The 26,244-nt window shown below is 43.7% G+C and overlaps 2 protein-coding genes across 2 annotated transcripts in view; both read left to right on the forward strand.

The window, feature by feature from the left end:
- Positions 1–26,244, forward strand: part of LOC309558547 (uncharacterized protein) — a gene marked incomplete at its 3' end in the record, with an annotated part of 303,007 nt that overhangs the window by 157,419 nt on the left and 119,344 nt on the right. The gene's annotated exons all lie outside the window — the stretch shown is intronic.
- LOC309557670 (natural cytotoxicity triggering receptor 3 ligand 1-like) overlaps positions 9,598–26,244 on the forward strand; it is a gene marked incomplete at its 3' end in the record, with an annotated part of 67,933 nt that continues 51,286 nt past the window's right edge. Inside the window, exon 1 of the mRNA XM_082260457.1 lies at positions 9,598–9,661. Coding sequence (XP_082116583.1) covers positions 9,619–9,661 — 43 coding nt within the window. The 5' untranslated portion in view covers positions 9,598–9,618. The remainder of the gene's footprint in view (positions 9,662–26,244) is intronic.

Below are 26,244 nucleotides of genomic sequence, written 5' to 3' on the forward strand. Positions count from 1 at the left end.
GCGGCGAGAGCGGGCCGATGTCATATGATGGCCGCCCAGATCGACAGAGTGTTCCTGTCGGCGTCATTTGACTATGGCCCGGTAAGGAACTGGTTAAATAAAAATGTCAGTCCTGGGATGTGATAATTGCATTAATCTTTTTTTTTTTTCCCCTTTATTTGCACTTGGTAATCTCGCCAGTAACACACTTCCTATCCTAGGGTCACAGTGCTCACATTGTACTGTAACTTAGAAGGAGCAGGGTTATCATCGTAAGTAGTGATGAGCCGAACATTTCGAACAGGGAACATTTCGAACAGGGAAAAAGTTCTAGTGAACATGCGAACTCTATTAAAGTCTATGGGACATGAACATGAAAAGTCAAAAGTCCACATTTTAAAGGCTGATATGCAAGTTATTGCCATAAAAAGTGTATGGGGACCCGGGTACTGCCCTGTGGGACATGAATCAATGCAAAAAAAATCTTTAAAACAACAGGAGCAGGGATTTTGATCATTCTTAAAGTAAAACAATAAAAATGAAAAATTCCTTAAAATATTGAGCGTGGGGGGGGGGGCCCTTAATGTGTCTGTAAAGTGGCGTATCTGTATGATGTATGTAGCCTGCTGCAGCAATACTGTCATTTCTAAAGGCAAAAATTACATTTAAACTTGCTTGCGGCTGTAATGTATTGTCGGCTCCTGGTAATACAGATAAAAAAAAATTTAAAAAAGGTGTGGGGTCCCCTCCCCACGCCGAAAGAGTCAGGGGAGCCGGGTCTACTGTGCCTGAGAATGATGACATCCCCCCCCCCCCCGGCGCCAGCCACTCCACGAGGGAGGGCGCGGACCACCCCCTGCAGGTGCTGAGAGCAGACCCAGCGAGGGACAGGAAAGAAGGAAGGAGGGGGGGGCGGATGCTGCAGCCCTTGCATGGGGAGGTGCTGACAGAGGGGAGGAGTCCACCCTAAATGCGATGCTGCTGCGAGGAAGCGCTGAGTGTGGTGGAGAAAAAATAAAATAGAGTGGGGGAGAGACTGAGCCACCTGCCTCCCCCCCCAAGTACTCACGGTTGCCGGGGCGCTTACTAGGCCGACCCGGAAGCATCCTCGTGGTGCTCTGCAGTAAGGTGAGCGGAGAGACTGGAAGCTATGGGCGTGACCAAACCCCATAATCCCTGTGGCAGCCCAGAAGAGGCAGGGGGCCCGACCTTAAATAGGCAGCTCCTCCCCTCCCACAACTCCAGGCTCCGCCTTCCCATTTGTCGGTCTTTTTTTGTTTATAGAGCAAGAAATAAAAACTGCAGAAAGGAAAGCCCTATTTTGTGGGAAAAAAGGACAGCGCGACTGCGCAATTGTCAGTTAAAATAACGCAGTGCCGTATCACAAAAAATGGCCTGGTCATTACGTGGGTAAAACCTTCGGGAGCTGAAGTGGTTAAAGTAAACAAAATAGAATCTATACAGTATCTAGGCTCAAAACTGTGTGCCATTTTGAATTTGTGAAAATTATGTGAGGAGAAAAAGTTTAGTTTAGTTTAGTGTTACTATAACCAGTTCTGGACCGGGAGGTTTTCAATTAACTGTAAAAATTCACATTATACAGGTAATTGGAACTGGCAAGTCATACATGACAGTTATGCATCACACCACAATATTTACAAAATCTTTAACTACTTCAGCAGGGCTGCCTTGGGGGGGCGGGGGGGGGGCAGCCCATACATATGTTAGGGGCCATGGCTTACCGAGGGGCCTGGACGCCTGGCAGGGTCAGGAGAAGGCAGGGTCAGAAGGAGCGCCTTCCCTTGGTGCATTCTTTTCATGTGGGTACAGGGGCCCTGGGAGGACCTGGGGAAAATTTGTGGTCAAGCCCAGGGGTCCCAGGCCTAAAGCTGTGTAGGGGGCCCAAAATTTTCTGAGGGCTGCCCTGCGTCCGGTGATGTAGTTCCAGCAACAGATTTAGACAAGTTGGCTCTACTGCCCATACGTGCGCGCCCACCCTACAGATTACCAGGCTGGCGGCAGCGGACATCTTGTTACACCCAGCCAAGTCTTGAATTTCAGACTCACCTTAGCAATAAAGTGAGCATTTATACAGACTGTTTTAACCACTTGCCGACCGAGTACGGTAGTACTACTGCGGCAAAGTGGTTCGTTATCGTCTGACGACGTAGTATTAACGTCGTCAGACACTCCCCCTTCTGGGCGGCGCTTGCGCGCCGCCGGAGGCTCGCTCCCGCTGTTTTCATTCACAGCGGGAGTCGGGCCAGGGGAGGAGCAGCGGCGATCGCCGCTGCTCTGCCCCGATCGCCGGGGATCTAGTGTGGAGATCCGCCCGCCTGTGTAAACACAAGCGGGCGGATCTCCATAGTGACAGGGAGTGACAGATCGGACTGTTCAGCATAGCTGGACATCCGATCTGTCCATGACTCACACAGTCACCTCCCCCTCCACACGTCAGTAAGCACCAGGCATACATTAACCCCTCCCTCTCCAATAAAATTAACCCCTTCCCTGCCAGTGTCATTTTTACAGTAACAGTGCATATATATAGCACTGATTACTGCAGTAATGTCACTGGTACCCCCCAAAAGTGTCAAAAATGTCAGTCAAGGGTCCGATCTGTCCGCCGCAATGTCGCAGTCCCACAAAAAAAATCGCAGATCGCCGCCATTACGCGTTAAAAAAAAAAACACCAAAAATGACAGAAATCTTTCCCTTTGTTAGTAAACGCAATAACTTTTGCGCAAACCAATCAAAATACGCTTATTGCGATTTTTTTTTTTTACCAAACATAGGTAGCAGAAAACAAATTGGCCAAAATTTTTTTAAAAAATTGGTTTTTACATCTTTTTTGGGGGGAATTTCATATAAAAAAATGTTAAAAATATTGTTATTTTTTCAAAATAAACGCTCTTTTTTTGTTTATAGCGCAAAAAGTAAAAATCGCACAGGTGATCAAATACCACCAAAAGAAAGCTCTGTTTGTGGGGAAAAAAGGACGTACATTTCGTTTGGGTACGGCGTCGCACGACCGCGCAATTGTCAGTTGAAGTCGCACAGCGCCGAATCGCAAAAAGTGGCCTGGACGGAAGACAGCAAAATACTCCGGTGGTAAAGTGGTTAATGAGACTATGTTGATGTTTAATTTTGAAAGCCTGCAGTCAGAAGGTGGCAACGGCCATTTTGGTACAACTCGCAGGGCTCAGCGCCAAACTTGTAGGCTTTCAAAAAGTCTCATGGGTTTCAAAATACTGTATATAACCATATAGGCTCACTTTATTGCTATGAGTCTGAAATTCAAGACTTGGGTGGGTGTAACAAGATGTCCGCTGCTACCAGTCTATTAACCACTACCTGCCCGCAGTATAGTAAAATGATGGGGGGCGGGATGCACTCTCGTTCTGGGATGACGTCATATGACGGCGCCTGGGGGAGCGTGCAGCGATCGCGTTGCTTACCTACGATATGGTGGGACCTTGATCTCAGTAAAGAGCTGATGACCCCGGCTCTTAACCCATATGATTGGCTGTGTCTAATCAGAGCCGGTTACATGTAAACAAGAAAGTGACGTTTATCAGCTCTCCTCGGCTCACACTGACAGAGTGTTTGGGGAGGAGAGCTGATCAGCGGCATCTCCTTGCAGGGGAGACCTGTACAGGCAGGGCCGTCTTTAATATTGATTGGACCCTGGGCAAACATTTTCTTGGGCCCCCATGCAATTTCGCTCTCCGCCTTCTCTGAGACATACAATAAACAGCAGCTAGACTCAAAATCAGTTTACTTAATCAGATCAGGCAGCAATTGCAATTGGTTGCCAGAGGTTACAGTGTATCATTACTGCTCACTGACTGACTGCTAGATGTTACAGCACACACTATGGCTCACTGTTTATTTGCTCGAGGCTACAGCACATGACTACTGCTTGTTGATTGGTTTCTAGAGATTACTGTACAATAACACTGCTCACTGATTGGTTGCTAGAGGTTACTGAACATCCTTACCACTCACTAATTGGTTACTAGAGGTTACTGCATATTATTACTGCTCACTGATTGGTTGCTAGAGGTTACTGCACATCCTTACCGATTAATAATTGGTTGCAAGAGGTTAGTACACATCATTACTGCCCACTGATTTGTTTCTTGGTGCACACCATGGACTGGGGAGGTGAGGGGACCCATCAATAGACAGAAAACTCCTAGGGATACTAGGACTCCTGGGATCAGTGGCATTGCTGTGGAAAGGGGGTGACCAGTGGCAATGCTGAGGGGTAGATTGGATCAGTGGCAGTGGTGTAGGGATGGGATTAGTCAGGAGGCAGTACACTGTGGCAAATTCTGAATCATGTAGAGCAAAGCAGGAAATCTTTGGCAAGTATATAGTGGGGGATTCTACACTGACCACCACTGTGAGGGCATGGGCGTCCACAGAACATTTTTCAGGGGGGGGGGGCATCATTTTAAGGTCGACCATGCTCCGCCCCTTTTTAACAATGTCATGAAGGAGAGGGGCTTAGTCATTATACTTATTTTGAGTATTTATTTTTAAAAGGCAAACAGCGGCATTTATTTTTAAAGCATTTGTTACCTTAAAAAAAAAAAAAAATGATCCTGTTTCCTTAAAGTATGTTATACAGCACAGTGCTTATGCTGTGTAATTTGGCCCCCCGTATCACCTAAAATACCTGGCTGATCCTGCCTGGCTATGTCCTCCCCTCTGTAAACTGACCACGGAATACCATGGCTGCGGAGCCCTGACTTTGTGATCAGTTTACGTGCCTCCATCATCCGCAGCTCACCTGTCTTCCTCTGTCCTCCCTCTCCCCCCTCCCTTCCTGCCTGTCTGCTCCTGTGTCAGTGCCCCTCCTGTTGCTGTAGTTTCATTTAAAGTTTCATATCCTGTCTACAGTCTGTTTAATAATCCTGTGTGCCCCTGAGTCTGTGTTTTATAAAAATAAGCCATTCTTTACAAGTTTTCAGAGCGCCAATCGCTGCTCACATGACCCGCTGCCTCTCTCCTCCCCTCCTCTTCCCCTCCCGACTGACGACAGCGAGGAATCCTCGGCCCCACCCGCTGCAGGCAGCTGTCAGACAGGGAGAGGAGAGACTCGACAGGGCATGTGAGCGGTGCTCGGCACTCTGAAAACTGGTAAAGAATGCCTTATTTTTTAAAAAACACAGACACAGGGGCACACAGGATTATTAAACAGACCAGAAAGGATGGTATAAAGTGGCTTAACAACCCCTTTAAAGAGGAAGTTGAGATTCCAGGGGGGGGGGGCATTTTCCCCCCCTTGCCCCTACCTGCGGACGCCCATGTGTGAGGGGAGATTCTACACTGACCACCAATGTGAGGGGCAATTTGCACTGACCACAATGCAATGGGTGATTTTACGCCCCCCACCAATATAAAGAGGGATTTCTACACTAACACCAATGTAATAGGAACATTTTTACCAAACACCAGTATAAGGAGGAATATACAATGACCTCCATGTAAGCGGGAGTTTACACTGACAACCATTGTTGAAGAGATTTGTACTGACCACCAATGTAAGGGCAATTCTGCACTTACCACCACTGTAAAGGGAAATGTACACTGATCACCAATGTAATGAATAAGTTACACTGACAACCAAAGTAAGGGGGACATTTACACTGACCACTAGTGTAAATGAAAGGATTTTTCACCAAGCCCAATGTAATGAGAATATTTACACTGACCACCATTGTAACTGAGACATTTAGCCTGCATTCACATTTCTTTTGTCAGGAAAACATGCAAAATTGCTTTCATGACACCACAGAAATGTGCTGCCCTTCACCTGGTACACAGCAGTGGCATTAATTGTTAATGACACCTTCACGCATCCACATCCACCGAAATTCAGGGTGCTGTGCCACCATGGTGTTTTGAAAAAAGGTTCCCCCTCCAATTTGCTCACCTTTGCAGAACAGGCTGATGGTAGGCTTAATGACCACAGTTGTAGACAGGACTTTCAAGCCTTTACCTCCCCAGTGGGCACCATTCAACAGAAGTGAAGGTGGATAGGACCTCAGGGTGTCATGATATACATATGATTGCTGCCTCTATTTACATATCAATGCAGCTGGTCCGTGGCTATTTACATATTAATGCCACACAGTTTACATATCATTGCAGGTTATTTACAGGTAAACACATGGTCTGCAGGTGAGTCATCTGCACATGGCAATAGGGCAGAGCTGGGTAGCTCTGGGACTAAAACTTTAAGGGAATTTAAACAGGGATAGTTGGCAAGTATGAGGCAGCTGCTTTGGGCCCCACAACAATGATGGGGCCCAGGGCAGCTGCCCCTTTTGCCCTGCCTTAAAGACGGCCCTGTGTACAGGTAATCAGGGCACTGATCATCAGTGCCTTGAATACAGTAAAGCCCCAGCAGTGCCATCAATCAGTGCCCATCAGTGACACCAATCAGTGCTGACTTTCAGTACCCATCAGTGCCTGCTCATCAGTTTCACTCATCAGAGCCACCCATCAGTGCTGCCTATCATTGCCCACCAGTGCCACCTATCAGTGCCCATCAGTGCAGCCTATCAGTGCTCATCAGTGCCGCATATTAGTGCCTCCTCATTAGTGCCATCTAATCAGTGCCCTTCAGTGCCGCCTCATTAGTGCCCATAAGTGCTACCTCCTCAGCACACATCAGTGAAGGAGAAAAATTACTTATTTACAAAATTTACTGACAGAAACCAAAAAAAAAAAAAAACTTTTTTTTTTCTCAAAATTTTCGGTCTTTAGTTTTCTCGCAAAAAATAAATAACCCAGCAGTGATTAAGAGCCCATTCACATTAGCGCGACTTGTCAGGCGACTTGTCAGCCTGACAAGTCACGCTCGGTCGCGGTCCATTGATTAGCACAGGACCCGTTCTAATAGGAGCGACACTAGTCGCTCCAACTTAGAAAAAGGGTCCTGTACTACTTTGGGGCGACCTGGAGGCGACTTGCATAGACTTCCATTATGTGAAGTCTCTGCAAGTCGCGCCGAAGTCGCGGTGCACATCGGTGCACGCGACTTCACAGGTCGCCCCCCAAAGTCGTGTCGCGCTAGTCTGAATGGTCTCTAAATGCCACCAAAAGTCTTTTTGTGTGAAAAAAAAAATGATAATTTAATTTGGGTACAGTGTTGCATGACCGCTCAATTGTCATTCAAAGTGTGACAGCGCTGAAAGCTGAAAATTGGGCTGGGCAGTAAGGGGGTATAAGTGCCCAGTAGGCAAGTGGTTAATCTGTAGTGTGCGTGAGCCAACTCGTTGAAATCTGCTGCTGGAGAGTCACCGCAAGTGACGTAGTTGGAGATTTTGACAAGTTGTTTATTTCGACAGAATACCGGTACAGTGCTCTGTTATTGGCCTTGTCCTATGGACACGGCAGGTGGCAGATCACACCGAAGCGCGGCTCGTAGGGCGTGTGCGAGGCGCGATCCTGGGAGGGTGTCATATGTTGTTTGCAAAGTTGTGTTGTAAAAATTCCCCAAAATTTTGCTGCCTGTTGGAACATGAACGCCTGCACAACACATCCTAAGTGCTCATTAATGCTATGGGTGCGTTAATGTGCTTTTAGGTTGCTTTGAAATTTAACGTATCAGCCCCGGTTCACACTTCTGCGAGTGCCGGGTTCGCATGTAATGTCGGAGCGCACTGCTCCGACATTACATGCGATCAGCTGTGCGGTGCGAGTTTAGCCATACAGTTTGTATGGCTAAATTCGCACCGCACCCGGAGCAAAGACGCACAGGAGGCATTTTTGCAGCCGCATCAGGATCGGATCGCACAGCGATTCACACTTGTGCGATCCGCTCCTGTGCGAACTGCACGATCGCACTGCGATATGCGATCAAACTAGGGGTGTCGTTAAGATTACATTGACACCCCCAGCGTATCGCATATGGCAGTGTGAACTGCCGGGGGTGCGTGTGCGATGCGGGAACAGGCTGCGAATTCGCAGCCTTCCCGCATCGCATAAGTGTGAACCGGACCTAAATGAGCCCAGAATGACACCCCTGAATGTCTTTGTTGCCGGCTTAGCTGGCTATGTATGACTTCTTTAGGCCAACCTTTTTCAGCCAGGGTGCCTAGGCACTCTGGGGTGCCTTGAGGTTTCTTCAGGGGTGCCTTTGCAAAATGTTTATAAATTGCCCAAAAATTGTATACAAGGCGGGGGGTGGATGAAGCCTGTCTTCTACTTACACAAAGCCACACGTTTTTATTGTATTTTACCTTCTATCTGCTGACCTCCTAACGACCAATGGCATCATTATTTGATGAAGAGGATGTTAGTTGTCTGCATAGCATCCTTGTTTCACCCTCCCTTGCCCATCTCTATCCGCGCTGGGGTCTCATTAGCTGTGTGATGGAGAAAAAGAGAAGAAAAACATTGGCATACTAGTCAGTACCAGTTTGCAAAAGTGTATTTGCTTTGGAAGAATAAATCACCTCTAATGTTGGGTGTCCTACTTGGATTTGTAAAAATGTGGCACTTCCCGGTCACACTTCCGCCGCCACTCTGTAGTGGGGAAGCCGATGCACGGGTCAGGTGGCTCCGATTGCTGCCTGACACCCACGATCTCTCCCCGCTGAGAGGGTATGAACGGTCAGCTGTTGTAAACACAGCTGACCGTTCTTCTCCCTGGAATGGTCATAGAGCGCCTGTGATCCTTCTATATAGGATCACAAAAATAAATAAAAATGTTCTGACATTGTCATTGCGTTCACCTCCATCCCTAACTTCTATACAGGATCACAGGTCTCTATGATCATTTCACAAGCCACACCCCGCACAGTTAGAATCAATCCCCTAGGCTCACATTTAACCCATTGATCACCCATAGGGTTAACCCCTTTTCTGCCAGTGTCATTATTACAGTAACAGTGCATATTTTTAGCACTGATTACTATAGTAATGTCACTGGCCCCCCAAAAGTGTCAAAAATATTAGTCAGGGGTCCGATCTGTCCGCCGCAACGTCGCAGGCCTACAAAAAATAGCAGATCGCCGCCATTACTAGTAAAAAAAAAAAAAAAAACAATAAAAATGACATAAATCTCTCCCGTACTTAGTAGATGCAATACCTTTTGCGCAAACCAATCAAAATACGTTTATTGCGATTTTATGCGATATGTAGCAAAAAGCAAATTGGCCCAAAATGTTAAAAAATTTAGATTTTTACATTTTTTTTGAGAATTTCATATAAAAAAAATCTTAAAAATATTGTTATTTTTTTCAAAATTGTCGCACTTTTTTGTTTATAGCGCAAAAAATAAAAACCGCACAGGTTATCAAATACCACCAAAAGAAAGCTTCTATTTGTGGGAAAAAAAGGACATCATGTTCATTTGGGTACAGCGTCGCACGACCGCGCAATTGTCCGTTACAGTAACGCAGTGCTGAATCGCAAAATAGGGCCTGGTCATTAAGGGGGGGGTAAATCCTTCTGGTCCAGAAGTGGTTAATATGGGGTGCCTCAAGGCTGTAGGGTGCTTTGACTGCAAAAAGGTTGAGAAACTCCGCTTTAGGCAATGCTTTGAATACTGAAAGCAGAAAAAGAAGTGAAAGTGAAAGTAGAATGAAAATAGAAGAGCAGAAGATCTAAGAAGACAAAATGACAGCGCAGGTTGTGCTCCTTCTCTGCCTTCTACAAACAGGTAATCCGCCGATAATATGGGGTGACTACCCTTTATAAGGGGGGGGGGGGGCAGTGAGGCCTGGGAATGGTTTGATTTGCAGGATAAGGAGAGGAGGGGGTTGGGAGGTCTGTAGCACATCTATAACTGCATATAGCTGATTGCACATAGAAGACAATGTAACAAATAATGTATAGAAAGGAAGACTATGTATTATAAGAATAAGGTGACAGCAGGCTCTGTATATGTCACAGGACAATAGATCTGGTAATGTGATGAGACAAGGCTGGCATTCCTCCTCCTGGGTTAGTTGGTAATTCTGCAGGGAGGGGCAGGGACATCTTATATCATATACATGGATATACAGGGACATCTTATATCATATACATGGATATACAGGGACATCTTATATCATATACATGGATATACATGGACATCTTATATCCTATACATGGATATACAGGGACATCTTATATCATATACATGGATATACATGGACATCTTATATCATATACATGGATATACAGGGACATCTTATATCATATACATGGATATACATGGACATCTTACATCATATACATGGATATACAGGGACATCTTACATCATATACATGGACATCTTATATCATATACATGGACATCTTATATCATATACATGGATATACATGGACATCTTATATCATATACATGGACATCTTATATCATATACATGGATATACATGGACATCTTATATCATATACATGGATATACATGGACATCTTATATCATATACATGGATATACAGGGACATCTTATATCCTATACATGGATATACAGGGACATCTTATATCCTATACATGGATATACATGGACATCTTATATCATATACAGGGACATCTTATATCATATACATGGATATACATGGACATCTTATATCATATACATGTATATACAGGGACATCTTATATCCTATACATGGATATACAGGGACATCTTATATCATATACATGGATATACAGGGACATCTTATATCATATACATGGATATACATGGACATCTTATATCATATACATGGATATACAGGGACATCTTATATCATATACATGGATATACATGGACATCTTATATCATATACATGGATATACAGGGACATCTTATATCATATACATGGATATACATGGACATCTTATATCATATACATGGACATCTTATATCATATACATGGATATACAGGGACATCTTATATCATATACATGGATATACAGGGACATCTTATATCATATACATGGATATACATGGACATCTTATATCATATACATGGACATCTTATATCATATACATGGATATACAGGGACATCTTATATCATATACATGGATATACATGGACATCTTATATCATATACATGGATATACAGGGACATCTTATATCCTATACATGGATATACAGGGACATCTTATATCATATACATGGATATACAGGGACATCTTATATCCTATACATGGATATACAGGGACATCTTATATCATATACATGGATATACATGGACATCTTATATCATATACATGGATATACAGGGACATCTTATATCCTATACATGGATATACAGGGACATCTTATATCATATACATGGATATACAGGGACATCTTATATCCTATACATGGATATACAGGGACATCTTATATCATATACATGGATATACAGGGACATCTTATATCCTATACATGGATATACAGGGACATCTTATATCATATACATGGATATACAGGGACATCTTATATCATATACATGGATATACAGGGACATCTTATATCCTATACATGGATATACAGGGACATCTTATATCATATACATGGATATACAGGGACATCTTATATCCTATACATGGATATACAGGGACATCTTATATCATATACATGGATATACATGGACATCTTATATCATATACATGGACATCTTATATCATATACATGGATATACATGGACATCTTATATCATATACATGGACATCTTATATCATATACATGGATATACAGGGACATCTTATATCATATACATGGATATACAGGGACATCTTATATCATATACATGGATATACATGGACATCTTATATCATATACATGGACATCTTATATCATATACATGGATATACAGGGACATCTTATATCATATACATGGATATACAGGGACATCTTATATCCTATACATGGATATACAGGGACATCTTATATCATATACATGGATATACATGGACATCTTATATCATATACATGGATATACAGGGACATCTTATATCCTATACATGGATATACAGGGACATCTTATATCATATACATGGATATACAGGGACATCTTATATCCTATACATGGATATACAGGGACATCTTATATCATATACATGGATATACAGGGACATCTTATATCCTATACATGGATATACAGGGACATCTTATATCATATACATGGATATACATGGACATCTTATATCATATACATGGACATCTTATATCATATACATGGATATACAGGGACATCTTATATCATATACATGGATATACAGGGACATCTTATATCATATACATGGATATACATGGACATCTTATATCCTATACATGGATATACAGGGACATCTTATATCATATACATGGATATACAGGGACATCTTATATCCTATACATGGATATACAGGGACATCTTATATCATATACATGGATATACATGGACATCTTATATCATATACATGGACATCTTATATCATATACATGGATATACAGGGACATCTTATATCATATACATGGATATACAGGGACATCTTATATCATATACATGGATATACATGGACATCTTATATCATATACATGGACATCTTATATCATATACATGGATATACAGGGACATCTTATATCATATACATGGATATACAGGGACATCTTATATCCTATACATGGATATACATGGACATCTTATATCATATACATGGATATACAGGGACATCTTATATCATATACATGGATATACAGGGACATCTTATATCATATACATGGATATACAGGGACATCTTATATCATATACATGGATATACATGGACATCTTATATCATATACATGGATATACATGGACATCTTATATCCTATACATGGATATACAGGGACATCTTATATCATATACATGGATATACAGGGACATCTTATATCATATACATGGATATACATGGACATCTTATATCATATACATGGATATACATGGACATCTTATATCCTATACATGGATATACAGGGACATCTTATATCATATACATGGATATACATGGACATCTTATATCATATACATGGATATACATGGACATCTTATATCATATACATGGATATACAGGGACATCTTATATCATATACATGGATATACAGGGACATCTTATATCATATACATGTATATACAGGGACATCTTATATCATATACATGTATATACAGGGACATCTTATATCATATATATGGATATACATGGACATCTTACATCAGCATCATGGCAAAGCCAGCAAAGAGGGAGGACTGAGGATGGGGAAATATCTCATCTCTCCTGGAGTCAGCATTTCACAGAAATTGAATGCCCCGTACACACGTTACGATAATCGTACGACTTATTGTTCGCATTTTGTTGCATGATACTAATATCGAATTCAACAATGCGTACAAACTGTATGATTTTTTTCATACGATTCTGGAAAAGCTTCCTGGTTGCTTAGCTACGTATCAGATGGTGCAAAAAAAAAAACAATGGCAGCCAGGCCTTTTCTGTGCTATTTTAGTGTTTCTGAGCATGCGCGAACTTTGTCGATCGACTTTTAGCCTACGCATACTGTACTGACGAAACGATTATCGTTCGATAAGATGTCATACGACAGAAGTTTTCCTGTTTGTCCCTTCGGATTTTGTTGGACCAACTGTCGTGATCGGCTGTCGAAAGCTGTGTACTAACGATCAGATTATCGTGAGATCAGGTCGAAAGCGAGTTTTATCGTACGATTATCGGAACGTGTGTACGGGGCATTACAGCATCTTCCTGGAATCACACCTCCCCGTCATTATCCGACCGATGTGCGATTCTATGAAAACAGCTGGATCAGCAATCGAATAACCAGAACTTCCAGTCCGTTCCAATCAGATTTCTTTAACCACTTCTGGACCGGAAAGATTTGCCCCCTTCCTGACCAGGCCCTATTTTGTGATTCGGCGCTGCATTACTTTAACTGACAATTGCGCGGTCGTGCGACGCTGTACCCAAATAAAGTTGACGCCCTTTTTTTCCCACAAACAGAGCTTTCTTTTGGTGGTATTTGATCACCTCTGCGCTTTTCATTTTTTTGCGATATTAATAAAAAAAGTGCAAAAATTTGGAGAAAAAATGACATTATTATTATTATTATTATACAGGATTTATATAGCGCCAACAGTTTGCGCAGCGCTTTACAATGTGAGGGAAGACAATACAGTTACAATACAGTTCAAAACAGGAGGAACTAGAGGGCCCTGCTCGTTAGAGCTTACAATCTAGAAGGGAGGGTCAAGTGAAACAAAAGGCAACATTTTCAACTTTGTCTTTTAAAAAATATCCAATATACTCAATTTATGTCATATATTTTTAGTGCTATAAACAAAAAATAGCGACAATTCTGAAAAAAAAAAAAAGAAAAAAAACCAATATTTTTCACTTTCTACTATATAACATTCTCAAAAAAAAAAAAAAAAAACCTGTAAAAATCTAAATTTTTCATCATTTTAGGCCAATTTGTATTCTGCTACATATTTTTGGTAGCAAAAAAATCCCAATAAGCGTATTTTGATTGGTTTGAAAGTTATCGCGTCTACAAACTAGGGGAAAGATTTATGTCATTTTTATTTTTTACTAGTAATAGCGGCGATCAGCGATTTTTAAGGGTCCTTTCACACGGTCTGCCTCCGTCAGCGGACTCCGCGCTGCTCAGCGGGGTATTGATCCGCCAATCCCCGCTGAGCAGGTGGATGACAGCTCCGTCTCCACTCTGTGTGCGGAGAGGGAGGTGTCAGAGCCCTGCTGCTCACTATGGGGGAATCGGATGAGAACAGGCCGCCTGTCCGCTCTCATCCGATTCCATCCGATCCCCTGTACGGATGGAAAATAGGGTTTCCATCCGTCCGTATTTCACAGAAAGGATCGGATGTGGATGTCCGCTGACATCCGCTGCCCCATAGGGATGCATAGAGGATCCGATCAGATCCGCCTAAAAAACTGACAGGCGGATCGGATCATTCGTGTGAAAGAGGCCTAACGGGACTGTGACATTGCGGTGGACAGATCGGACCCCTAACTGACATTTTTGACACTTTTGGGGGGACCAGTGACATTACTACAGTAATCAGTGCTAAAAATATGCACTGTTACTGTAATAATGACACTGGCAGGGAAGGGGTTAACTCAGGGGGCGATCAAAGGGTTAAGTCTGAGTCTAGGGGAGTGTTCTCTAACTGTATGGGGGATGGGCTTGTGAAATGAACACAGAGACTTGTGTTCCTATATAGAATCATTCAATGTGATCATTCCAGAGAGAAGAACGGTCAGCTGTGTTTACAACATGTGGCCGTCCTTCTCTCTCAGCGGGGAGCGATCGCAGGTGTCAGGTGGCAATCAGTACTGCGGGTCCTGTGGATTGGCATCCCGCTGCCTAATTTCTGGAGCAGAAGCGGTTAAGATACAATCATAAAATATCGATCGTCTCTCTGTCTTAACCACGTAATCTCATAATCTGAGCGATCACAATGTGATCGTATAAACAAAGCATCTCAGTCCTGCTGACTGGTGAAAAACGATTGAGTCCTGACCTCAACCCGATAGAACACATTTGGGAGGAATTAGAGCAGAGACTGCGAGCCAGGCGTTCTCATCCAACATCAGTGCCTGACCTCACAAATGGGCTTCTGGAAGAATGGTCAAACATTCCCATAGACACACTCCTAAACCTTGTGCCTTCCCAGAAGAGTTGAAGCTGTTATAGCTGCAAAGGGTGGGCCAACTCAATATTGAACCCTATGGACTAAGACTGGGATGCCATTAAAGTTCATATGTGTGTAAAGGCAGGCGTCCCAATACTTTTGACAATATAGTGTATATATATATATATATATATGTATTTATATATGTGATTCTGCACAGCACGGGTGTTACTGCTATAGGGCTGGTGGTTAAAGTATAACTATTTTTAGTGGAGAGGAATTAGAACAGCGGTCAGGATTTTATTGCTCCCCTGATAAGCTGGATTCACACTATACAATTTCTGTAGGTAGATTTCCTCTGGATTTACCATATCTATGCAGTGCAGGGGCCAGCCTGATTGCATACAAATGAGAAGTGTTTAGGTCTGCCCTCATATTAGATGGTTTTCTGGTAAATCTAAATGAAAGAAATCTAAAGAAAATTGTATAGTGTGTATCCAGCTTTAGGGGGATTCTCTCTCTCTCTGTCCTGATTCTGCTATCACTGAGAATGAAAGAGAAAGAATTGTTGGTTGTCCCCAGAATAGTAATAGAGGACCAATGTTGCAATGGGGATATTAGTTCTGATGTTCAGACAAAATCTAGAACCCGGCAGAATAGGAAACCCAAATCATTTCCTGTAAAACCGTGCGCACTGCGCATGCGCAGCGCATCATACATGACGATGCACTGAGAAATTTCCCTGTCAAATTCCTCGACCGATGATATCGCGCATGTGCACTGCAAAAATGGCACTGTACGGCAAGCCATGGCTCTGTATGACATGCAATGACACTGTAAGGTATGTGATGGCTCTGTACGGCATGCAGTGACACTGTACGGAATAAGACGGCACTGTACGGTATGTGATGACACTGTAAGGCATACGATGGCACTGTGCAGCATGCAATGGCACTGTATGGCATGTGATGACACTGTACAGCATAAGATGGCACTGTACGTCATGCCATGGCTCTGTACGACATGCCATGACACTGTACGGCATGCGATGGCTCTGTACAGCATGCAGTGAGACTGTATGGAATGTGATGGCTTTGCACGGCATGTGATGACATTGTATGGCATAAGGTGGCACTGTATTGCATGATGCGTCATTGCATATTGTACAATGGCATCACAAGCCGTACAGAGCCATGGCATGCCGTACAGTGCCAGCTTATGTCGTACAGTGTCATCACATGCCGTACAGTGCCATCTTATGTCATACAGTGCCATCTTATGTCATACAGTGTCATCACATGCCGTACAGAGCCATCGCATGCTGTACAGTGTCATTGCATGTCCTATAGTGTCATTGCATGCCGTACAGTGCCATTGCATGCCGTACAGAGCCATCTCATGCTGTAAAATAAACACACAACAAGGGTTGTGGAAAAGTTGAAGGCCGTGGCCCGTTTATTGGGTTTAAAACAATGTTTATTATGAAATGAACTTTAACTTTTACTACAAACAGAGTCGCTGTTAACCATCAACCCACCAACGTGCTTAGTCACTAAGACTCAAGAAGCGATATCTCATAGCACAGGTGTCAAATACAAGGCCCCTGGGCCGCATCCGGCCCTCCAGGCAATTTCATGTGGCCCTCACACCTCTCCTGTAACAGCAGCACCCCCTCGTCTCTGCCCCCACCTCGTCTCAGCAGTTGGCAGTGGAGAGGAGGACAGAATTCTTCCACCAAATCCTGCTCTTCTCTGTGCAGCTGCAGAGCAGATCGTCTGTGTCCCCCCCTCCCCCAGCACAAGGTGTAAGGGGAGTGCACTGAAAGGGAGGGTGAGGGGGTGCACTGTAAGGGAGGGGGGTGCACTGTAAGGGAGGGTGAGGGGGTGCACTGCAGTGTTAATTTCGTCGACTAAAACCGACTAAAACGTTTTCGTCGACTAACATAATTCAGATGACTAAAATACGACTAAAACTAAAAGGGCATTTTAGTCAAAAGACTTAACTAAAACTAAATGAAAATTTAGATTTTGAATATTAGATTTTTCACTCCAGGACCAGCAGTAGTATATAATAAGTTTGGAAATTGTAGAGAAATGCTTAAATAATGCATTAAAAATTACAATTGAACTACACCCATTCGATTATAGATGACTAAAATTAGCTTTAGTCGACTAAAATGTAAGACATTTAGTCGACTAAAATATATTGGAGTTTTAGTCGACTAAATACGACTAAAACTAAAACACTTGCAGAAGACTAATATGGGACTAAAACTAAAATGCCATTTTAGTCCTAAGACTAAGACTAAAACTAAATTGAAATTTGCTGCCAAAATTAACACTGGTGCACTGTAAAGGAGGGTGAGGGGGTGCACTGTAAGGGAGGGTGAGGGGGGTGCACTGTAAGGGAGGGTGAGGGGGGTGCACTGTAAAGGAGGGTGGGGGGTGCACTGTAAGGGAGGGTGGATGGGTGCACTGTAAGGGAGGGTGAGGGGAGTGCACTGTAAGGGAGGGTGAGGGGAGTGCACTGTAAGGGAGGGTGAGGGGGGTGCACTGTAAGGGAGGGTGATGGGGGTGCACTGTAAGGGAGGGTGAGGGGGGTGCACTGTAAGGGAGGGGGGTGCACTGTAAGGGAGGGCGAGGGGAGTGCACTGTAAGGGTGGGTGAGGGGGATGCACTGTAAGGGAGGGTGATGGGGGTGCACTGTAAGGGAGGGGGGTGCACTGTAGGGGAGGGTGAGGGGAGTGCACTGTAAGGGAGGGTGAGGGGGGTGCACTGTAAGGGAGGGTGATGGGGGTGCACTGTAAAGGAGGGTGAGGGGAGTGCACTGTAAGGGAGGGTGAGGGGAGTGCACTGTAAGGGAGGGTGAGGGGAGTGCACTGTAAGGGAGGGTGAGGGGGGTGCACTGTAAGGGAGGGTGAGGGGGGTGCACTGTAAGGGAGGGTGGGGGTGCACTGTAAGGGAGGGTGAGGGGAGTGCACTGTAAGGGAGGGTGAGGGGGGTGCACTGTAAGGGAGGGTGAGGGGGGTGCACTGTAAGGGAGGGTGAGGGGAGTGCACTGTAAGGGAGGGTGAGGGGGGTGCACTGTAAAGGAGGGTGAGGGGGGTGCACTGTAAGGGAGGGTGAGGGGGGTGCACTGTAAAGGAGGGTGAGGGGGGTGCACTGTAAGGGAGGGGGGTGCACTGTAAGGGAGGGTGAGGGGAGTGCACTGTAAGGGAGGGTGAGGGGGGTGGACTGTAAGGGAGGGTGAGGGGAGTGCACTGTAAAGGAGGGTGAGGGGGGTGCACTGTAAGGGAGGGTGAGGGGAGTGCACTGTAAGGGAGGGTGAGGGGGGTGCACTGTAAAGGAGGGTGAGGGGGGTGCACTGTAAGGGAGGGGGGTGCACTGTAAGGGAGGGGGTGCACTGTAAGGGAGGGTGAGGGGGGTGCACTGTAAGGGAGGGTGAGGGGGGTGCACTGTAAGGGAGGGTGAGGGGAGTGCACTGTAAGGGAGGGTTGGGGGTCTCTTGAGTTCTGATGTAGGGAGGTGGGGTACTCTGGACATCTAGTATTACAGATAGAACTGGCTCTTTGATGGCAACCATATAGATAATGCGGCCCCCAATATAATTGAATTTGGCACCACTATCTTAGACTGGCCATACATTATACAATTTACTTATTCAATTTTCTTTGGATTTACCTTCAACTATGTATTGCAAGGGCCTGCCTGACTGCATACACATTATAAGTGTTTAGGTTTTACCTCATATTCTATTGTTTTGGTAAATCTAAAGGAAAATTGAATAAGAAAATTGTATGATGTATGGCCAGCCTTATACCAACTAAATACCAGTTTACCAACCACTGTCCACCCACAAAGTGGCGACATTACCCATAAAGATGGACAGAACCGCTGTTAACCAATAACACACTAACATGCTTAGCCACTATGACTCAAGCAACAATACCTTAGTAAAGGTTACACTCATTGGCTGGATGTTTCCCACCAAAAGTTTTGTCACCAATCCAGTGCTCAGCAGCTGAGGTAAATCTTCCTACCAACAGCAGGCAGCTTATCACCTGAAACACAAAACAGAAAGAAGCAGCAAAGCAGCCATAGAGGAACATGTACTTAGCAGGTCCCCGACCGCTCGCCGCAGTGTTAGGCTCCGTTCACATGTAGGCGTTTTGGGGCGTTTTTCTGCTCTAGGATCAGCTCTCAAAACGCCCAACAAGACAAATCCTATTCATTTCAATGGCCCCTGTTCACATCTGAGCTTTTTGACGCCGTGAGCAAAACGCCCAACGCTCAAAAAAGTACATGAGCTTCTTTTTGGGCAGATTACAGGCGTTTTCCATTGTTCTCTAGTCAATCTAAAAACGCCTGCACAAAAAACGCCTGTAAAACGCGGTAAAAATCGCGGTAAAATCGCAGTGAAAACGCTACCCTCAGGTGTGATTGTAGCCTTAATGTGGCAGGCTGGCTCTCCTGTGTGAACCAAGATAGCTCTACGTTGGTGGTTGCATGCAGGGTGTTGGGGGGCGAGCGCTCGACGCCGCCGGCACACTTCTGCCCCCACTAGGCAGCAGGGATGCCGATGCACGGGACCGGCAGCACTGATTGCCCTGGGGCACCCGAGATCGCTCCCCGCTGAGAGAGAAGGATGGTCTGATGTTGTAAACACAGCTGACCGTTCTTCTCCCTGGGATGATCACAGAGCGCCTGTGATCCTTCTATATAGGATAACAGGTCTCTATGGTCATTTCACAAGCCCCCCCCCCCCCATACAGTTAGAAAACACTCCCCTAGACTCACACTTAACCCTTTGAACACCCTGGGGTTAAGCCCTTCCCTGCCGGTGTCATTATTACAGTAACAGTGCATATTTTTATCACTGATTACTGTAGTAATGTCACTGGTCCCCCCAAAAGTGCCAAAAATATCAGTTAGGGGTCCGATCTGTCCGCCGCAATGTTGCAGTCCCGCTAAGAATCGCAGATCGCCGCCATTACTAATAAAAAATAAATAAATAAACAAAACTCACATAATCTTTCCCCTAGTTTGTAGGCGCAATAACTTTTGCACAAACCAATCAAATACACTTATTGCGATTTTTTTTTTTTTTTTTTACCAAAAATATATAGCAGAATACAAATTGGTCTAAAAGGATGAAAAAATTCGATTTTTAATTTTTTTTGGGAATGTTATATAGCGGAAAGTAAAAAATATTGTTTTTTTTTTTCAGATTTGTCGCTCTATTTTTTTTGTTTATATCGCAAAAATCTAAAAATCGCACAGGTGATCAAATACCACTAAAAGAAAGCTCTATTTGTGGGAAAAAAGGACATCAATTTTATTTGAGTACAGCATTGCACGACCGTACAATTGTCAGTTAAACGAACACAGTGCCGAATCGCAAAAAATGGCCTGGTCAGGAAGGGGGTAAATCCTTCCAGTCCAGGAGTGGTTAAGAGTACAACCTATTTATAAAACAAATGGGTGTTAGGGGTGACAATCCTATGGGGCCACTTCTCTATTGTATTCCTTTGTGGCCCTGACATGGGATTTACACCCCATTAAGTGCCGGCTCACATTTGTGCGATGCGAATATACAGCGTGTTCCCGTATCGCATCCGCACCCCTGGCAGATCACACTGCCATATGCGATACGCAGGGGGTGTCAATTAAAAGTTAATGACACCCCCAGTTGAGATCGCATATCGCAGTGCGATCTGCAAGTTCGCACAGAATCGAATCGCACTACTGTGAACCACCATGCAATCCGATTCTGCTGCGGATGAAAAAAAGGGTCATGTGCGAGTTTTAGTGTGATTGTGGTGCGAATTCAGCCATACAAACTGTATGGCTGAAATTTGCACCGCACAGACATTGCATTTAATTTTAGGAGCAGTGCGCTCCGAATTACATGCGATCTCTGTGATCGCACTAATGTGAACCGGCACTTAGGGTCCATTCACACTAGCGCGACTTGTCAGGCGACCAAGTCGCCTGACAAGTCGCGGTCGGTCGCTCGCCATTGAATAGTACAGGACCCGTTCTAATAGGAGCGACACACGTCGCTCTGACTTAGAAAAAGGGTCCTGTACTACTTTGGGGCGACCTGGAGGCGACTTGCATTGACTTCCATTATATGAAGTCCGTGCAAGTCGCGCTGAGGTTGACCTGTGCGACTTCACAGGTCGCCCCACAAAATCTTGTCGCGGCAGTGTGAATGGGCTGTAACACCCATCCTACCATAAGAACATACCTAAAATATAAAATAAACACACAAATATTGTAGAAAAGTTTAGGCCGCCGCCCCTTTTTTGGGTTTAAAACAATTTTAACCACTTACCGCATACTAACGTAGGTCTACGTCGGTAAACTTTGCGGTAGTGTACCGGGATGATGCCTCTAGCTAGAGGCACCATCCTGGTACCGTGGTTTAGAGCCGACGATTGGCTTTCCGTCGGTACCGACCGATGCGGCTCGGGAGCCGCTCGATCGGTACCCGGGGGGGCGGGAGGGGACGTCCCCCCCCCCTCCCGCCGCCTTCCGTGGCTTTGCCCGGGGCTCCCGTCCCACCGGGAGCCCCGAGCACCCAGCCGACACGTCCGCCGGCTGGATGGAGTCCCGATGAATGCCGGAAACGGCATCGATCGGGTCTCCGATGACGTAACCCGGAGGCGGCGTCCATGACGTCACTTCCGGGTTACTGTGCTGCAAAAGGCGGCAAATTTGAAAAACGGCTGTATGCGAAAATGCCGTTTTCGGCGTTTTGCATACAGGGAAGTGTAGTGGAGGGGTCTGGAGTCTTTTAGACCCTCGATCCCTCCATAAAGTGTACCTGTCACTACATATTGGTGTCACAAGGGATGTTTACATTGCTTGTGACAGCAATAAAAGTGATCAGATTTTTTTTTTTTTTTTTAAAACTAAACTTTTTTAAAATAAAGTTAAAAAAATAAATAAAATAAATGGGAAAAAAAAAATAAAATTTAGCCGCCCCCGTCACCGTTAGCTCGCGCACAAAAAAAAACGTATACGGAAGTCGAGCCGCAAATGAAATCGCTGTTCAAACCACACATGTGAGGTATCGCCGCGATCGCCAGAGCGTGAGCAATAATAAAAAAAAAGAGCTACACTCTAACTCAAAACTGGTAATTGTTAAATAAATTTAAAGCGTCGCAGATTGAGATCTCTATTGACCGTAGTTTGTCGCGATCCCACGGGGGGGGCGCAATTTTAAACTGTAACATGTTGGGTATATATTTACTCGGCGTGACATGTTCTTTCACAATATACAAAAAAAATGGGCTATTTTTTAAAATTAGTGAAATGTGATTTTTCAAAAATTTTCCAAAAAAATGGCGCTTTAAAGACCGCTGCGCAAATACCGCGTGATAAAAAATATTACAATGACCGACATTTTATTCTCCAGAGTCTTTGCTAAAAAAATATATATAATGTTTGGGGGTTCTAAGTAGTTTTCTAGGAAAAAATACTGGTTTTAACGCGTGAACAAAAAGTGTCTCCGAAATAGGGCTGGGGCTTAAGTGGTTAACTATGAAATAAACGTTAACATTTAATATCAAACAGAACCGCTGTTAACCATTAACAGACCAACATGCTTAGTCACTAAGACTCAAGCAGCGATATCCTATAACAATAACAGCGTACCAACCACTGTACACCCACAAAGTGGGCGACGTTACCCACATAAAGGTGGAGGGGGCATAATAAAGGGGGAGGGAGGGTGAGAAAGAAGGCCAAAAGATCCAGAAGGAAGGCTGAGGAGAACCCAGGTGAGTCCAGCTGACAGACCTGAGGTAAATGCTGACTCCGCCCAGTGACAGGGGAGGATATAAGTAAAAGTTTACACTCATTGGCTGGATGTTTCCCGCCAAAAGATTTGTCACCAATCAGTTGCTCAGCAGCTGAGGTAAATCCTCTTAGCAACAGCAGGCAGCTTTTCACCAAACACAAAACAGAAAGAAGCAGCAAAGCAGCCATAGAGAGACATGTACTTACCAATCATCATAGCCCTCTATTAAAGAGGAAGTAAACCTCCATCTTTAAGTTTTACTTATAGGTAAGTCTATAATAATGGTTACCTATAGGTAATGTAAATATCTCCTAAACTTGCACCATTTAGGAGATATTTACTGTCCTAGCAGCCAGTCACGTCACTGGCGCATGCGCTGTGAAAGAACGGCCGCCCGTGCCTTTTCTTCAGAGCAGTGTGCCGTGACTGGCGGCTCCCCGCACGCATGCCAGTCACAGAACCAGAGTCGCGAACTCGGAAAGGAGGGACCTGGTATACATGGACGCAGCCTCCAACAATGGCATTGCATCGCTGGAACGCCTCGTTTTCTGGTAAGTTTAACATTATAGGCGATGCATACTAACACATTACGCCTTTGCAGGTAAGTAAAAAAGAAAAAGTGCAGCGGTTTACAACCGCTTTAAGAATAAAATGTATTTATTAACCACTTCTGGACCAAGAGGATTTGCCCCCTTAATGACCAGGCCTTTTTCTTTTTTTTTTTTTGGCACTGCCTTACTTTAACGGAAAGTTGCACGGTTGTGCGACTCTGTATCCAAATAAAATTGATGTCCTTTTTTTTTTCCACAAATACAGCTTTCTTTTGGTGGTATTTGATCACCTGTTGGATTTTTATATTTTGCGCTATAAACTAAAAAAGAGGGACAATTCTGAAAAAAAAAAGAAAATTAATATTTTTTACTTTCTGCTATAAAACATTCCCAATAATAAATCAATTTTTTTCATCATTTTAGACCATTTTTTATTCTGCTACATTTTATTGGTAAACAAAAATCCCAAAAAGCGTATTTTTATTGGTTTGCGCAAAAGTAATAGCGTTTACAAATTACGGGATAGATTTTTGGAATTTTTATTTATTTTTTTTGTTTTTATTAGTAATGGCGGCGATCAGCTTTTTTTAGCGGGACTGCGACATTGCGGTGGACAGATCGGGCCCCTAACTGACATTTTTGACACTTTTTGGGGACCAGTAACATTAATACAGTAATCAGTGCTAAATATTTTTTTTTTTCAAATTATATCTTTATTTCTTTAAGTTCAGTTACATATACAGTATATACATTACATTTTAGCTTTCAAGGTTATAATTACAAACCATTTATTCCCTTTAAGGAACCTTAGCCTTTCTTTGGCAATCTATTACCGAACCCAAAAACTCCCATTTCGTTCCTTTTCCTTCTTTCCCCTTTTCCCCCCTGTCCCCCCAAAAAAAAAAAAAAAAAAAAAACAAGGGAAAAGAATGGTGCACAGGTCTCTACACTCCTATATCATTATATATCTATCTTCTCCGCGCAGGTTCTTGTCCTGTACTTGGAAATTACCTTTCTTCTGAATTAACATAATCTTTCCACTGTTTCCATTTCTTCTCATATTTATCAGTTTGTTGATGAGCAGATAGGACCAATTTTTCTAGGTTATGTATTTCCTCAACTTTCCTTAACCACATGTTTATGTTAGGTGGTTCAGTCTCTTTCCATTTAAGAGGGATACATATCCTGGCAGCGTTCACCAGATGTGGTATAATGGATTTTTTGTAATTTTGTATCGGTATGCTGGGGGTATGGAGCAGAAAGAGGGCAGGTTCTTTGGGAATATGACATTTCATAATTTCCTGTATTGACCTCCGAATCTGCTCCCAAAACTCTTCTAGTTTAGGACATTCCCAGAATATATGGAGCATTGTCCCTCTCTCTGTCCCACATCTCCAGCACAAATCTGTATTTAATGTAGAAATTTTATTCATCCTAACCGGGGTGTAATACCATCTGGAAAAAATTTTGTAATTCAGTTCTTGAATTCTAACGCAAATTGAAGTTGAGAATACTGACTTAATTATTTGATTTTCCCGTTCTAGTGAGAAGACAATGCCCATTTCCCTCTCCCATTCCTTCAAAAAAGGAGGTTTACGCCGTTCTACTGATGTCATTAGCAGGGAGTAAATTTTAGATATAGCATGTTCCATAATTCCATTTTGAGTGCATAATTTTTCATAAGGTGTTACCTCTTTATCATCCTGGGAGGGGACTTGCAATGTTCCCAAAAAATGGCGTAGTTGGAAGGCACGCCATAGATCTAGGCCGAAATGGCCTGAGACGTCTGTTAATTCCTCCATCGTTACCCAGCCTGTCTCTGTTAGGAAGTCAGATATTTGTGTAATTCCTCTATCTGCTAAGGTCTTAAATTTCCTGTCTTGATATCCTGTCTCAAAGTGGGGGTTTCCTAGTATTGGATACAGTACGGAGTTCTCCCGTATTAATTTATCCTGTTTAAATATTTTTGCACAAGTTTTGATCGTGTTTCCTATAATAGGATGTTTCTTTATTGATACTGGTAGGATCTTATAACACCATGGGGCTCTTTTCAACGAGATCTCACATTGTGCCTGCTCTAAGTTTGGCCAGAGCTTATATTCTCTGTGTCGACACCAGTCAATCACTCTTCCCAGTTGAATGGCTTGGTAGTATTTCTTTATGTTCGGGACTGCCAGCCCCCCATCTGTTTTCGCTTTAAATAGATATTTTTTCCCTACTCTCGGACGTTTTGAATTCCAGATGAAATTCATTGTCATAGTTTCAATCTGCATCAAGTATCGAGGTGGGATGTGTATGGGAAGT

This window comes from Pelophylax lessonae, assembly GCF_965119305.1.
Source record: "Pelophylax lessonae genome assembly, chromosome: 6".
NCBI classification, from domain to species: Eukaryota; Metazoa; Chordata; class Amphibia; order Anura; family Ranidae; genus Pelophylax; species Pelophylax lessonae.